The sequence below is a fragment of the Rhinolophus sinicus genome, chromosome 16 (genome assembly GCF_057876585.1).
Source record: "Rhinolophus sinicus isolate RSI-liver-muscle chromosome 16, RSI-T2T, whole genome shotgun sequence".
Lineage (NCBI taxonomy): Eukaryota > Metazoa > Chordata > Mammalia > Chiroptera > Rhinolophidae > Rhinolophus > Rhinolophus sinicus.
The window spans coordinates 142,558,237-142,573,857 of record NC_142516.1 but is presented as its reverse complement, the minus strand read 5'-3'; the positions used below and the strand labels follow the sequence as shown (position 1 = coordinate 142,573,857).

The following is a 15,621-nucleotide window of genomic DNA, read 5'->3' as shown; positions in this document are numbered from 1 at the left end:
ATTAATGCAAAAAAAAAAAAATAATGCTACATTGCCCATCCCTACAGGTTACATTCATGTATTCATTCAACACCCCAGTCTCTTACTGTTCCTGTCATAGAACGTACAAAGCGGTGCTGCCCAGGCATCGGCGTAGGGAGCAGCAAAGACAGTGTCTAATTTGGTAGTAGAAGGGAAATTTAAAAGGTGCTTCACATAGAAGAAAAGGCTTCAAGAATGGATAGAAGTCTGGCAGCTAAACAGGCTACAATATAACATTAGAGACTTTGAAAGGTGAAAGTGGCATGTTATAATCTTCATTAACATTTTATTTTTATTTATTTTGCTTTTGTATGTGGAAGGCAAATTGAACTGGAGCCAGCCACACAGTAGATATTCACTTCATTTTAAATAACAATAGTTGACATTTATTGGTTCATTGTGCCAAGCACAGAGCTAAAACTCTTTAAATCCTGACCACAATTTTATTATTGCTTTATTCAGCACTATTAGATTACTGTCCCCATTTTAGAGACATGACAACTAAGAGACATAGAAAACACTGCTCCCAAAATTACACAGCTAAAAAGTAACTAAAATGGGATTGGGCTCATACAGCCAGATTCCAAAGCCTGTACTCACAACTGAACTAAAACAGTGTTTGTCTGGCTGTCTTTGCTAAATCGAATTGCCTGACCTTTCCATTAACAACACAAGCCTTTTGAAAAGCAGTGCTGCTAATTCTCATATCAATAAGGTAGCTGAAACCACTGGGTTAGCTATCCCACAGGGTCAATGTGTTTCACTTGTGGGATCTGTCTTGGCGCTCTCCTCAGATGAAATAATTGCAGATGCTTCCAGATACACACTTGAGAGACACACAGTGTCCTTAGCTGAAATGTTATTACTTTGACTTGCTTGCTGTGTCCTTTATTTCAGAGACCTACCGTGACTTTGCTTAGAAATGCCTGTTGTCTCTTTAGACTCGGCTTCCCCTCACCTGGGCTGCTTTTCTGGACATCCCTCCAGAATGAATGTCATTCCCTTCCTCCGTGTTCCCACTGCACACAGCTCCCACGCACCACAGCATGAAACACATTTGCTGCCACCAGGCTTCCCTCTACTGCCCTGAGGATTTAGATCTTTTGAGGGCAGAGCTTGTTCTTCTTATTCTCAGAGCCTAGTAACAACAGACCTCACAGTTCATAAATGCTTGCTGAATATATCAATGAATTATCCATCATCAATGGTCTAGATGTTCCCTTATGGACTCCAAAAAGGCAAGAACGGAGGCTACAGAGCAGTGAGGCAAGGGCCACAGATTTCTTAAATATCCCTCTTTAAGAGGATGATGACTTAATGTGGAATTGTTTTCCCAAAAAGTTGACCTAGGGCAACAATTCTCAAGGTGTGGTCTCAGACCAGGCACCAGCCGTCAACTGAGAGCTTGTGAGAAATGGAGACCTCAAGTCCCACCCAGACCTCAGGACTGGGAGCCACGGGGCTGGCCCAGCAATCCTGTTTTAACAAACGTGCCAGGTGATTCTGATGTCCTGACATTCTAGAGCCGCTGGTCTAAAGGTAGATGTCCAGTAGCAGGTGATATGTTAACACAACGTGGGCAGCCGGATACACATCTGGCTTGTGCCTGTTCACTCGACTTATACTTACTGGATGTCAGTAAGTAATAACTGATAAAAAGAAACAATTTGCGTCCCTGCCTTTTAGGGATAGAAAAAGTGGTAAAGGGGATTTAGACTTGCATATGAATCATGGCAGCGCAGTGTATAATGACCTTCCTATGGCGAAGGAACTTAACTAAAGTGCTGTAGGCTTGCAGAGAAAACATTTAAGAAATTGGGTTTGATCTACTCAGTCATAAAGAGAGGGCACTCATCTAGGGGAAACTGTGAACTTTATGAGACAGTCCATTATAATAAAGATCCATTTTCCCAAAGGGGGATTTGGGGATTAAGAGTGCTTTTTATCTAAAATGCACCCCAAATATAGTTCTGGTAGTTAGGTGAAAACTGACATTTTTAAATTTCTTCTGCAGGTAGACACATTCTGAGCTGGCCTTGAACAAACGTGTAATTGTCCTGGCCCCAATCGCTCATTAGGCAGTTCTGATTCAGGGCAAATGTTTCGGGTCACAGCTTTACTGTTGGAAAGAGCAAGGACCCAGATTCAGAAGCATTTCATCAGGTGGTGGAACCACGCTGGGCCTCAAGTTCCTAGGCTGGAACAGGAGGCTGAAGAGATGCTGGAAGCAGGGCATTTCAGACACTCTGGCTCTGCAGGTCAGACATTGTGACTTGCGGAGGTTAGGTATCCTGCGGGGCATGTGGACTGGGAATCACAGCAGGCTGGGCAGACAGTAGGGAGTTGCAACCCCCTCCCCCAAACACACACCCCTACCAAGCAAGCCTAAGCCTTAGGAGTGTCTTAATCATGCGTTTTCCTCCAACACAAACACACTGACACACGGGTTTCAAAATACGGGTAGCACTCGTAATTATTCTAGGGTGATACAGGAGTAATCTCCACTGAGAAGCAGAGTAAGGCCTCGGGGGCAATATGGACTTAACTACCAAGTATTGGTCGAATGATACAAGGACTGGAGGCAAAATTGGACGCAACTGAACTTGAACCGAGAAAATGAACTGGATTGTTTAATAGTTTTATGTGGAAAACATGAAGAATCTATAGCACTTGTGCCGTTTTCAAAGCAAGGCAGAGCACCGGCACTCCATTCGCAGCGTTCTGAACGTCTGCCCACCACTGGGGATAGTTAGAACGTTTGCCTAGCCATGGTTTGGAGAAAGGAAACAGCAAGCTATTAATACTTCACTACTGCCAATTTTCCTTCAGATATTGTTTAGAGAGTTACTAAGAGCAGAAACAACTTGTTTTTCTTTAATGGAGCAATCTCCTACTATGTTTTTTATTTGAAATCAGCAAGTACATACTCACCTGTCACAAAATGCTGTAGACTAGAATTAAATGTGTGAATTTATACAGGAAAAGGAAAATAAAGACCCACTGCTGATTTTCTGCAGGAGCTACAGAAACAGGGTGTTTACCTGGTATTCAGCGTGCACAGAAAACATTTCATAATTGATCACGTATTCTTTTTACTGGTTCACCGGATCCAACCATCCTTACCTCTAACACTTCTGAAATATGTTCACACAGGTAGAACATAGAGCTAATCTTAGAGCTAATCGTTGGATGATGGTTAGTAAACAAGTGGCAGGGCTTTCCTGCATCATTTCTTTAATCACTTTAACCCCGTTCTGAATAGAAAGCTGGAGGCCAGGGCAATTCAGCAGCTTCTTTTGTCATTTGTCTGCCATAAATATGCACCAGTCTACATTTGAAAAGCTGAAGGAGGCCGCAAGCTTGCTGGACATTTATCATGCTCTGTTCCCTGTTAACAAGCAAATACTTTAGCTGAATGGGCCATTAGCAATCATTGTCAAATGCAGAATGCAAGGTGCTTGGATGTGACCAGCTTGTAAATTATGGGGTGTCCCTTCTCTTTGATAATTCTAGACAAGTGTAATGGATCTTTTGATACAGATTACTGAATTAAGTTAGAAAAGCAGGTAAAGCAGCAGGCAGTGGGTATGGAAAGTCTATGTACAATAATTTAAAAAATGTTTTTCATCTATGAAAGCTACATAATAATGTCCAGAAAAACAGGCAACAAATTAAAGAAATCTACTGCCCAAAACAGATGTTCGAGTCAGCTGTCTTTAGAATTAGGAATAAAGTCAATGAAATGGGTCTGAAATAGAATATTGAGGATTGATGAAGATCTTCAGACACTCACAGAATGTTAGTCTAGAAAGGCCTCATGTTGCCGTTAGTAAGAAAACAGGACCGAATCCCTTGAGCCAGCCACTCCATCAAGAAAGACACTTGGGGTGTTTGGAGCTGTCAGCGTTGTCAATGTCTTAAGAGTGCAGATTCTCCGAAAGAAACGCCGAAACTTTTCTTAAACAAGAAATAAAGCAAATATTTCCTTTCTGGCTTGACCCAATGGTAGATGTCACTCTGCATGTAACCCAATCATGGCTTCAGTGGCTTATTTTGTTTAATGACTAAAATGGAAAGTGTGGAAGGCAAAAACAAAAGTACAGCTTATTTATAAGGTTGTTCAGTACAGGGGGCAATAAGATTCAACAGCATGACGATGTTGTTGTGGTTTTTAACTTTAAAGCTAGGCAGCACTTTTATAATCCTTTCATTTACATGAAGGGTGCCTATCCCATTCAACTCAAAGGTTAAGACTCACGTTTATGAGTAAAATATTATCTAGATAGAGCCCATTGGTTTGTGCATATTGGATTACTACTGATTAGAATGAAAACTGTATTCCCCCTTTTATTTATCTTATTATATATTTTTTTCCAGGGTAGGAATGACAAAACTCTGAGAAAAGCTGTCTGGATGAGCGAAAGGTACAATACATGTTTACCATTTCTTCTCCTACTCTGTGTGAGATGGCTCGGGGTCTGAAAGATGGCTGAAATCAAAAGGCCTCTGTTTTCTTTTCAGATAACTCCAGCCCTACCTATTCCCTCTGGTCTCTGTTCCTTCCCAGCATGTCCCTGCCTGAAGCCCAAATAGATTAAGGCAGGGACCGCCAAGTGCAGTTAATCCTAAAGAATGGCTGCCGCGGTTAGGCCAGGAGTTAAAAAGGAAAATCTTGCAGGCCTTAACAACTGCAGTGATCTGAAGTTTTAATCAGACCCAATCTCAATCTCTGAAAAAGGCAGTCAATGAAATCTACCTTTGCCGTATTATCCGCCACCAATGAGCAAGAACTGAGCAGCTTTTCTTTCCTGCTTCAACCATCCGAGGCCACAAGTAGGGCTTTCATACTTTCTAATCCGAGTTTCTAAGTCTGTGTGGCTCTCACATAATAGCCAACAGCCTGGAGCAAGGGCCTCCGTTTCTACACCCTTTTCAGAGACGTGTCATTTCCAACATCAAGCTAATCTATATGTTGCCATGGCTTCACCCTTTATCTGCCTTTACATCTTATGAACTGCATGGATTTACCACATTATTTTTATCTGAAAGACAGAAAATGGTGGTTTTATTGCCATACAATCAGATTACTGCTGCTAGTTTCTCTATGCCTTTTTACCATACTTCAATCAAAAGGGATCAGTTTCTTTATACTCTGCCCTTGATTTACATTACATCTGTAAAGACCTAGTCTGGGTTGTAATCCCCTTATTAACTATGACCAGGGTTGATTTGCCTAAAAATAAAAGCAAATTGTGTCAGACCCTTTCACTTTGTTTTTGATTCGGAACTACAAAATGGATTACTAAAGAAATCTTCAGAGTTCACACGGCTAGTATAGTGCTGAATTTAAAATGAGAATTAAACAAGTTAAACAGGGGAGCCATGTCAACGGTTTACATTTTCCATCATGGGAGAAGGGCTGAATTGCTTATGTCTTTGTATTCTTTGGCTTTAGAGAGACAATGAAGCCACAGGAGTTTTTCCAAGCTGTTCGGAACACTGTCCCATTTGCCATCGTTCCTTCTTTGCTTTTCTTATATTCCTCTCCCAGCACTATTCTAATTCCTCCCCTAAAAAAGGTGGTGGTGCGGGTGGGGCGAGGTGGGGGGGGAAGCTTTTCCTTGAAAGAGCTAATTCCTAAGTAGAAGTTTATAGTTCTACGGGTTCTGCATATTTTAATCAAAATATTTTAAACAGTTGAACACTCCTATTTAAGGCTCTACTCCTCTACACAAAGAGTGAGCTCATAAGCAAATCTATGTAGATGTATGACAAGTGACCTGAAAAACAGGCTCTTTATGTCAGCAGCAAATGAAGGCAGAGATTAGGCAGCCAGGAGTACCATTTTAATCATTATTTTTCTTAGAAGAGTGCTTCTTTTTGTTTAATTTGCAAAGAAAGAGTTTAAGAATAAAGTTTTCATAAAATGTTAAAGAAATATCTTTCTTCAAAAATATCTCTTTCTTGATGAGGGTCTACAGTGTGTATTTCCTTTCCCCTGCCACTCCCATTCCTATGACGCGTCAGTACAATCATGCTGGGATCTCAAATCGTTTCCTATTAGGAGAATGCGTCGGGAAACATTGCTCTAAGGTAGATGTCATACCCAACCTCCTGGGAGCTACCTGAAGCATTTCAGTGGAGGGCAAGGTAGCAAAGATGTAGTTGCTCCAATTGCAGTGTCAGTCTGAAGGTAATGATCGTGCTGATAATCCATCAACCGAAGGATTTATCTCAGCAAATTTACGGATAAGAGGTTTTATGATAATTAATCAAAATATACTCATTATTCTTCAGCTGACTCCATATGGAGAAATCATTCTAATCTGTAGGTGTTTTTTTTTAAGATGATCTGAGGATGACAGCTAATTCACCTGTCCTCATACTTTAGCCTAGGAGTCAGAAACATTTAGGAATGTTGAAGTCATTTGCATTTTTCGCGTCGGTTGGACAAGTGTCAACAGCTACGCTTTGTGAAAGATTTAGAACCAAGTGCTTAACAAATCATCTTAACCTCCAGCTCCCATTTCTGAGGCTTGAAGCTGTAATTGCTGAGGTTAAAAAGTGCAGTCCCTTGACACACGATTCCCAAATAAATTCTCTTCTCGTCTGAAAGAAGGCTGTTGTGAGATACTGCTTTAGCTCGTCTTTGTGCTCGCTCTGGCTCAGTTGTCCTGTGGAACAACGACAGTCCATTACCTACAGTTTATCATCCTGACAAAATGTGAGGAATGTGGATGTGAAAGCACTAACAATTCCACCCCTGGTGCTTTGTGCTTTTTCTCTCTATATATTAAAACCGACAAGATTAACCCAAACGCAAACTGTGGAGCATAGTTCAAGGGGCTATTCAATCAGTGGTGAATGTGCATTTGTTTACCTACAAAAATAAGAATTTCAGACACAATGGAAGGCAGGCAGGCTTATATATGGTATTGAATGGACTGTTTAAACAGCACTATCCATTGTACTTTATTTTATCAATCTCTGACAGGTCTGTATTTATTCAGAGTCTAACTGTGCTGAAGCCCATGTGTTATAGGTTATCTGGATATTATCCAGCTATTCTTTTGTATCAAGCCAATCAATATCAGGAATTCAGGATTATGTAGGAAAAAAATGACATAGGAAAAGCAAAATGCTTTGTTAACTAACTAGTCCGTGGTGCACAGGGAATGGCACCTATAGACGTAAGAAATTAATGCTTGACTGAAATATTCAACCGAGTCTGTGTAGTTCATTCTAGAATACCATACCAATACAAACTCGCTCACTCTAAAGTGAAATCCATATTTAAAAAAACACACAACTATTTTATTTTGGCTAAAACATCATGCTTGGAAAAAATTGTTCTACTGAAATGTTAATTAGATATGAAAGCCAGACTTCGCTATTCTCTCCAGAGGTTAAAAAAAAAAAAATTGCTTAAACAACCTAAATGGCTACAATTGACCCAAATCTACCAGAGCCTACGGATGCAATGTGAATAAGATAACAGGGCTAATGTTTTAGTACATAGAACTTCCTTCAATTACTGCATAAACCTCAAGGACGGGAGCAGCAGACAGTGTGATTAAAGTAGTTAGGGAGAAGTGAATTTACAAAGGATTTTCTAGACCCAGGATCCAAACAGCTGCTGCACGCTCCCTATGTCCACCACCTGCTAAAAAAGCTGACCCCCGAATGAAACAAATCTAATTACTGATGGTTGCTTCATTACAAATGAATTGTTCCCCAGTTCATATGAACTGATGAGAAACTTCAATGCATTTGATTGCCTTCCTGCCATATCAGATTGACTGACAAACTTTTCCCTGGAAATAAATATCCAACTTCCCCAAATAAAGCGACCCTTTGGCACGAGGGGTTTTTATTCACTCCTTGGGGAAGAAATCTTTCTGATCACAAGCTAGCACTCAGCTACATACTTTGTTAAGTAGACATTTTCCAGGAACAAATATCCAGTCCTCCAGGCAAGTCATTATCATGAGAACTATTAAAGAGATTCTACTCTTGAGAACGGAAGGAATCCTGCCAGCAGCAACATCAGCAGTACAGGAGGCAGGTTTCTTCAAAAAGCAGGCCTCCAGCAGGTCTCTAAATCTGTGGCCACAGCTCAGAAAAACAGACTAATCCTAGTCATCAGGACGGTGAGTAAATATCAGTCCCCCCGTCCCCCCCACACCACCACACAAACACATTAGGAATAGAAGATATTAATACCTAAACCTTAGATGGAAAGAATTATTGCTCTACGTTTTTTTCCAATTAGGTATTTCTAATGCTCCTCGGATACACACAAACTAGTGGTTAATAATGCAAAGATACATATACAGAGCTGAACGCTGGAGGGGTTAATGGGGGTTTCTTTAAACTAGATTTAAATATAAATATTAAGTACTGATGGGGGAAAAAATCAGCCTCCAAAAACAGTCCGTCAGTGAAAGTGCAATGTGGAACAGAGCAGGCAGCCTAGGGGAAGAAGTGAGAGCTAGCGCCGCGAGCATTGCGCATGGAAGAGTGACCTCTGTAGGCACAAAGAGAGCATTGGCTGGCCTCATCCCGGCTCCCCCAGCCCCGGCTCCCCGCCCCCCTCGCCCGGACACCCGCGGCTGCGAGCAAGTCCGAACCCGGCGCTTTCTGGCACCACCTGGTGCCTCACGATTCGGTATAGGTGTAAAGATGTCACTGCCACTACTTTCTCGGCAAATACAGTATCATTACATTAAGGAAGAAAGAAAGAAAGAAAGAAAGAAAAGACGTCCATACAAGATCAGACTACATGGAAGGAGGCTGCAGTAACTAACTTTTAAGTATGAGCTGTGTTGTGAATGCCATCTAGTAGCACCATGCTTGAATTTCTGTTTGATCCGATTTACAGCTATCACGTTTCTTGCCATGTAATAGGGAATCCTTGGTCAGCATGTTGGTGAACCTGAAGCTGACCGCTTTAAAAGGAGTGGGTATAATTCTTTAATTAAGATGTGATTTCTAAATCAATCCCTCATCTCTTTACTCCTAAATCCATGGCCAACATGCTCAACATCAATTAGGCCATTGATTTTGTTTCTGATCTCAACGCTTACTCCAGGAATCAGCCAATGCCTCTCCATACTTTGCCCAAGTTTCCCAAGGCTAAAATTCTATGATTCTGTGAAATATTTTTGGCCGTGATTCAAAATTCATCCCGAAAATGAGGTAATATGCAACACTGAGTGCACAGACGACTAATGACGACTTATTTAGGGATGGATCGCCTTTTCTAAATTCTAAATGTACCCTGGGAGCTCACACTGGAAGTTAATCTCCAGAAGGCCTGGCTTTCTCCCGGCTGCACTATTTGATACGTAAGAGCAAATGGGATCTAAGGATCCCATTCCTGCCCAGGCTTCCCAGGCGCGAAGGTTTCAGCTGTGTCGCCTGGGCAGGGCCTTAAGCTTTTTGCAAAAACCATCCTTAAAACCAAGTCAGCTATCGGGACCGCACAGAGTTCGGGGGGCACAGGTTTAGAAACCAAGGAAGAGGCGGACGTGCAAGAATTCTCCGGGAGAATCCTAAGAAAGAGCCCGCGTCCCCGTTGGGGAGAAGGCTCGTCCCCGGAGTTCTCCGGCTGAGCTGGCGAGCTCCCCGCGCACCCTCGGGCAGGCGGCGCGCCTCTAAGGTGCGCGGGGTCAGGGGCGCTATAGGCGGCCCAGAGACTACAGGCTCCCTTCTCTGGGGTGCGCCCCACTGCCCGGGGTCCGCCGCCCCCGCCCGTCCACCGGGCTCGGACTGCGCTCCGGGGCTCCTCCCGGACGCAGCACCCCCGCCTCTCTCTGGAGTCCGCCAGCCCCCGCGCGTCGGCCAGCCCTGTTTGTGGCCGTCTTCGGTCCTCGAAAAGTGAGGGTCAGGTATCGCCATCCGACACCTTTGCGGATGTGGCACCAGAGCCGCCAGAGGCTTTTTTAGTGCCGGGGAGCTCACGGGGGACGAAGGGGAGGGGGCTCCTCAGTGCTGGCGCTCCGGCTAGAAAGCCGAGCGAGGAGACTCCACCAACTGAACTGTGGCGGGGACGGAGGACGGGGAACTGCGGGGGAGGAGAGGAGGACCGAGGTTCCAGAAACAGGCTGAGGCTCCGCGGTCCGACCCTTCCTCCCTCAGGGACCGAGAGGCGCGGCAGACCCCGGAGTGGCGAGGGGGATCGCGGATGCCACTTACTTGGAGTTCGAGGAATTCCAATAGATGGGCTCTAAAACTATCGATCTGGACATCGCAGTTCTGCATAAAACCATCAAAACTCCCCAGCAGTACTTCCACACGGAGTCCCTTCTCGCAGCCATCGCCACGCCACTCCCAGCTCCGCGCACTCCGGGCGACGGAGGGAGCGGGTGCGGACCGGTTGCCACAATCCTCTGGGCAGAAAAGGAGGAGACCGCAGGCAACTCTGGGGCGCGTCGATCAGCTCCAGCGGTCGCTGAGGCCGGGGGCGCTGCCCTCGGGGCCCTCAGGGCGAGAGGCGGGAGCGCACACGCGGGGCGCGGCGGCGCGGCGGGCTCGGGGCTCCGGGGCGCCGCGCCGGACCCAGTTCGAACCGCCGGCTCCCGTGCGGCTCCAGGGTGCCGGGCGCGGGGCGGCAAGGAGGGCGCGCAGCTGAGACACAAAGGCGGAGAAACGACTAGGCGCGGGCGGCAGGCGCTGAGTTCCGAGCGCGGCCACCTAGCACTATAGATCCAGGGGGGCGGGCAGCGGCCCGAGCGCACGAGTGCCGCGTCGGCGCGGTTCCATGTCCCGGAGGGCTGAGCGGCGAAGGGTGTCTCTAGGCGCGCGGGAGCCTCAGTCCTGGAGGTTCCTCGCCTGCAGAGCAGGCAGGAGGGGCTAGGTCTCAGCCGCGGGCGCCGGACGCGCGCGAGCCTTTGTGTGTGGGGAGGGCACCCGGACCCGCTCTGCGCGCGACTCCTCGATCCGGCCGGCGCCGCTGCCCCTGCCGAGGAGAGTCAGCGCGACCAGCGCGCTGTCAGAGCACTATAAACGCGGGGCCCCGCCCCACACAGCCCAACCCATTGGTCCGCCGCGAAGCAGCCTCGCACTGGTTGGACATCCCGCCTATCTGTCATCCGCCCCCGTCCGGCATTGGGCGCGGCGAGGCGGTGCGCCGGCTGACAGGTGAGCCCCGCCCCCGGCTCCTGGCGGAGGCGCGAGCCGACGTAGGGGAAGTCTGCGAAGGAGAGGGGCCTGCTTGAGAGCCTTGCAGCACCCGAGCGGCGGGGCGGGGACGCTGATAGGGACGACTGAGTGGGGATCAGGGACAACACGGTGCTAGCTGTTGCCGCGCTTAGCACGCGACTTCACACCCGGCAAGTGTCCTAACTTCAACAGAGGGACAATGTCAAGGGCGAAACTTTCCCTGTGGAGTCCAAGGCAGTGCGTTTCTCCGTGGGTCTGCCTTCTTTAAATGAAGTATCCCCTCTTCATGGTTTGGCTCACACCCCGCACGCGCATCCCTTTGCTGCCCCCACCAAGCCTCTCAGTGATACGTGTCAGATCTGATTTCGGTACCAAACGTCAGCAGGGCCCCGACCTAAGTCAACAGGACCGAAAGATGCAGAACGACTCCCGGTACGAGGCGCCGGCAGGGCAGACGACGTTGGGGCGCGGACGTCCTGGCCTCGCATCCTCTGCGCCTCGCTTCCCACGAAGGCAGCACCTCTCTTTGCAAATGTCACCGGCACAGCCGCGCGTGCCACGGGACCTTCTCCTTAATTAGCCTCCGGACACACGCCTTCCGAAGATGACCAGGAATTTAGGGGTGACGGTAAGAAACAGCGCCCAAATGGAGAGGTGGCAGGAATTCTTCACTTGAGGTCTCGGTAAAGTGCCTGCCCAGAGAACGATTTGGACTAGCGCCACCATGTCGACGGTTTCCATGGACCCACAGCGCCCACTAGCGGCCAGCTTGACTTTTCTGCGTGCAAGAGCACAATGGTCTTCCACCCAGAACCAGTAACCCACGAATATAATCGCGCCAAGTCCAAAGGAAAATCTTAAATGACCAAGAGAACACGGCAGAAATAAGGCACAGTATAAACGCATAATTCAGTTTGGGGAAAAAAAAAAAGGTATACCGTATACCCACAGGCTTAAAAAAACAAGCCAAAAAACCCTGTCCACGCCAGCATTTAATGTTTTAAACGAAGCGGGCAGTATTCCTACAATTTTTTCTATAGCCAAATTAACACACTAAGCTGAATTTGAGAGAGAATATGCCAAAAACATCTCGTTTAGATACTAGTTTTCCTTTCACTCTTTAACAACTTGAAGATGGTTGTTATGTACTTATGGTGCATTAAGTACTCGTTTTTTGAAACATTAAGCATAAATTTAATACATTTCCACTGAGTATGTTAAAAATTTGTAAAGACTAGTTTAAGATCGATAACAACAATTAAGGTACGCGAGGTGGCGAATACATTTCTATTATTCCAAGCTGATCTTGAACAGAGAAAACAACTTTATATTCCGCAATTGCTAGTTTTAAATAAGCCTCCAATTTTACGAAATAATTTTTTAGAAAGAAAGACAGTAAAGCGATTCAAAGTCTTAGGCAGATTCCCAGGACTTAAAAAACAAAAAGGGGCAGGCAGTTATTATTCGTAATTTCACAAGGGTCAAAAAGGAGTCCATTTTAATAAGCTTAAAACATTTCAGGAATTCATTTGAAATTTAAAGCTAACTTAAAGATCTTTTAAAAGAACTGAGTATCTCAGTACCGTATTTCAGATTTAGCAAACATATTGTGAAACTTAAGTTGTGACCTCTTAGCTCTCCTACATCCTCTTCAAGTAAACCAGAGGAAATAAAGGAAATTTGCATTATCTGAAAACAATCCTGGCTTCCATTTTTAGTAAGATATTCTTACATCCACAGCATTTTACCTTGGGAAAAAAGTAAATGCACGTGTAAAAATTGTCTCCATTTTTTTAAACAGCATGTATTTGACCAAAAAGTAAAATCCTACACAAAATATTCCTATTGTATAACTTTAGTGTTGACTATCATTCAACTTTCAGTAAACATCGAATAATTAGCTATAAAGACTGTGAAAAGCATCCACAATAGCAACTTCAAGATGCTAACAGTCCACTGCTGTTTAGATAGTAATTTCAGTAATTAAAAGCATATCAAGCTACTTTTATCTATTATTATAAATATATCGTGCCGGGCAAAAAAGTCCTATCCTCATGTACAAGACAATTGAAATTTTTAAGCATGCTAAACCAAAAAGAATCAGTCACCTTGGTTTAATACCCCTTTGTATTTGGACTTTATTTTACAATTAAATTGTTGGAGACATGGTTATTTTTCAAAATCTGTAATTTTACCAGCACATAATTTAACCCCAAAACAAAAAATAAAATTGTTTCAGTAGAGGAAGTTACTTCAAACTGTTTCTAAAGAGGTTTCTAAAAGTCCAATTAATAATTTTGGAACTTGAGAAAATTATAAAAATTGATATACATTTACATATCAAAAGTCAAATGAGGTGGCAAATGTTTAATTCGTTTTGAAAACCAAGAGGGCAAATCAATTTTGTCCAAGTAAATTCACCTGTTACTGCCCCTTTGAATTCCCATGTGTTGATCTTTAGAACTTATGGTTCTTATATATTCCTTATACATTGATATATCAATTCTAGTAAGTAGTTCAAAAGACATCTTTAACATAAGCCTCTACTAAAACTGTGTTTCCTGGCATTGCATGCAGTTTATTTCATACAAGTCACTGAAGGTTTTAGAACTCTTCTGCAAATGACATTTTGCTCCATTTACTGGGAAAGACCTTTTGAAACAAGCATTAAAACCCTTAGATCAACTTTGTCAAACACTCCTGCCCCATCTATCAGCTTCTGAAATTCAGACTACACATTGAGACATCCTATATCTAATTTGTGAATTCAGCAGGAAAAGTATTAGTTATTACATTGGGCTGTTGGTCAAAAGAAAAAATTCCTCGTTGGGAAGTTTAGTAACATCTCACTCCTTATAGACCACACATTCCTTAAGGAACCAAAATACCATTATTTTCCACTACAGTAGTCATTTAAATCTCTAGCTCATAATTTATCATTACTTTTATAACATTATTAATGAAAAGCAGCACATGTGGAAAAAATAGTTATGGCTTCAACTAGCTTGGGCACCTGGCATGAATCATCATTTCCTTATTTGCAAACTAACAGGTTTAGAGGACCAGTCAAGCCCCAGTCATCATTCCCAATTGGATTAGGTAGTTTGGAGATAAAGAAGCAGATAATAGCTACTAGCTGTGCAGTTTTGATTTTATCACTCAATTGTAATTAACTTCTATAAACAGTATTCCTACTTTATGGACTTACACAGACATACTGTGTAAGTTAAAATCTGCTCTAAACACTAAGGGATATTACAGACAGTAGTCATAAGGAGGTAGATCTCTTATAACGGATCCATAAAGCGCTTTTTGCTCCCTCTTGCACCCACCTTACAATGAGATTCAACAGCACTTAGAACCAACTCCAATTATATAGTCCTTATGTTACTTGTCATTTGTGTAATCCACAGTGAAAGCCTGGAAATCTTAGGAAACAATCATTATCCAAATGTATACAAAGTACAAACCCATTATATTCTAACCCTAATAGAGCCAGGTTTAGTCATCAAGTGTACTAATCTTAGAATATATACTGACACTATTAAACACATACACCTTTGCCTGAGTGATATTGAAACTGCTGGGTCACTGAAGATTTTACTTTTTAACTTGCTGGCTTCAGGCATAGAAAGACTAAAGAAATACGTAGAAAAAAAGACAACTGTTCCAACATTCTCTGATCAACCACTGGGGCCCGAGGAAAAGAACAACATTCTTCTCAAAGTATTTCCAATGAAGTTCAATTATTCTCGATTGCTCGCTCGCTCTCTCACACACACAATCTTAATTCATACTGGGTCTTCTGTGTCCTCTTCCATTGTTTCCTAACTGAAAATCAGTTACTTTACTAACTACAGATACATACTATGTAATCAGGCAATGTGATCTATCTGAAAATCAAGGACAATCTGCTACAAAATGTAAAGTGCAGCATAACGGTAAATGCAAATCTTCTAGATTGCACCACTAGCAACTCCCTGATTATGGACAACTGTTTAAAAAAACAAAAACATGAGTAAACAAAAAACATTACAAGTAACAAAGATAATGGTGAAGGAATCAAGACCACCACTAAGTGGCAATTCAACAAATGAAAACACCGGGCCTAACTGCTTAGGCTTTCAAGACCCATTTTAGATTTCTAGATTGAGGCCCTATTGTTTTATCTTCAGTGATCCTTTTAGGTCCTTTCACTAATACCACTCTGGTATTTGAGTGTTCTTAGGACTCCTGAAGGGAGTGGCAAGTCTCAAAAATTAAGATATCCTGTCTTCAGAATTTCTCATGGCCAGGAATACAAAACAGATGGATGGTTCTGGGTGTACAAGAGCAGAGAACAGAGACAAGTGAAAACAGAAGCTCTACTTAATAGTAACAATTTTGGAGAAATTTTAGTTTAGTGACAAATGGAAGATCCTTAATATAAAATGATGC

At 43.6% G+C, this 15,621-nt stretch overlaps 1 protein-coding gene across 2 annotated transcripts in view; it reads right to left on the bottom strand.

Moving 5' to 3' along the window:
* Window positions 1-10,993, bottom strand: part of EFNB2 (ephrin B2) — a 43,287-nt gene extending 32,294 nt beyond the window's left edge. Inside the window, exon 1 of one of the 2 annotated variants that reach the window (XM_019731055.3) lies at window positions 10,219-10,993. In XM_019731055.3, coding sequence (XP_019586614.1) covers window positions 10,219-10,340 — 122 coding nt within the window. In that variant the 5' untranslated portion in view covers window positions 10,341-10,993. The remainder of the gene's footprint in view (window positions 1-10,218) is intronic. The other variant, XM_019731056.3, reaches the window with a different exon arrangement.
* Between the last annotated feature and the right edge of the window lie 4,628 nt (window positions 10,994-15,621).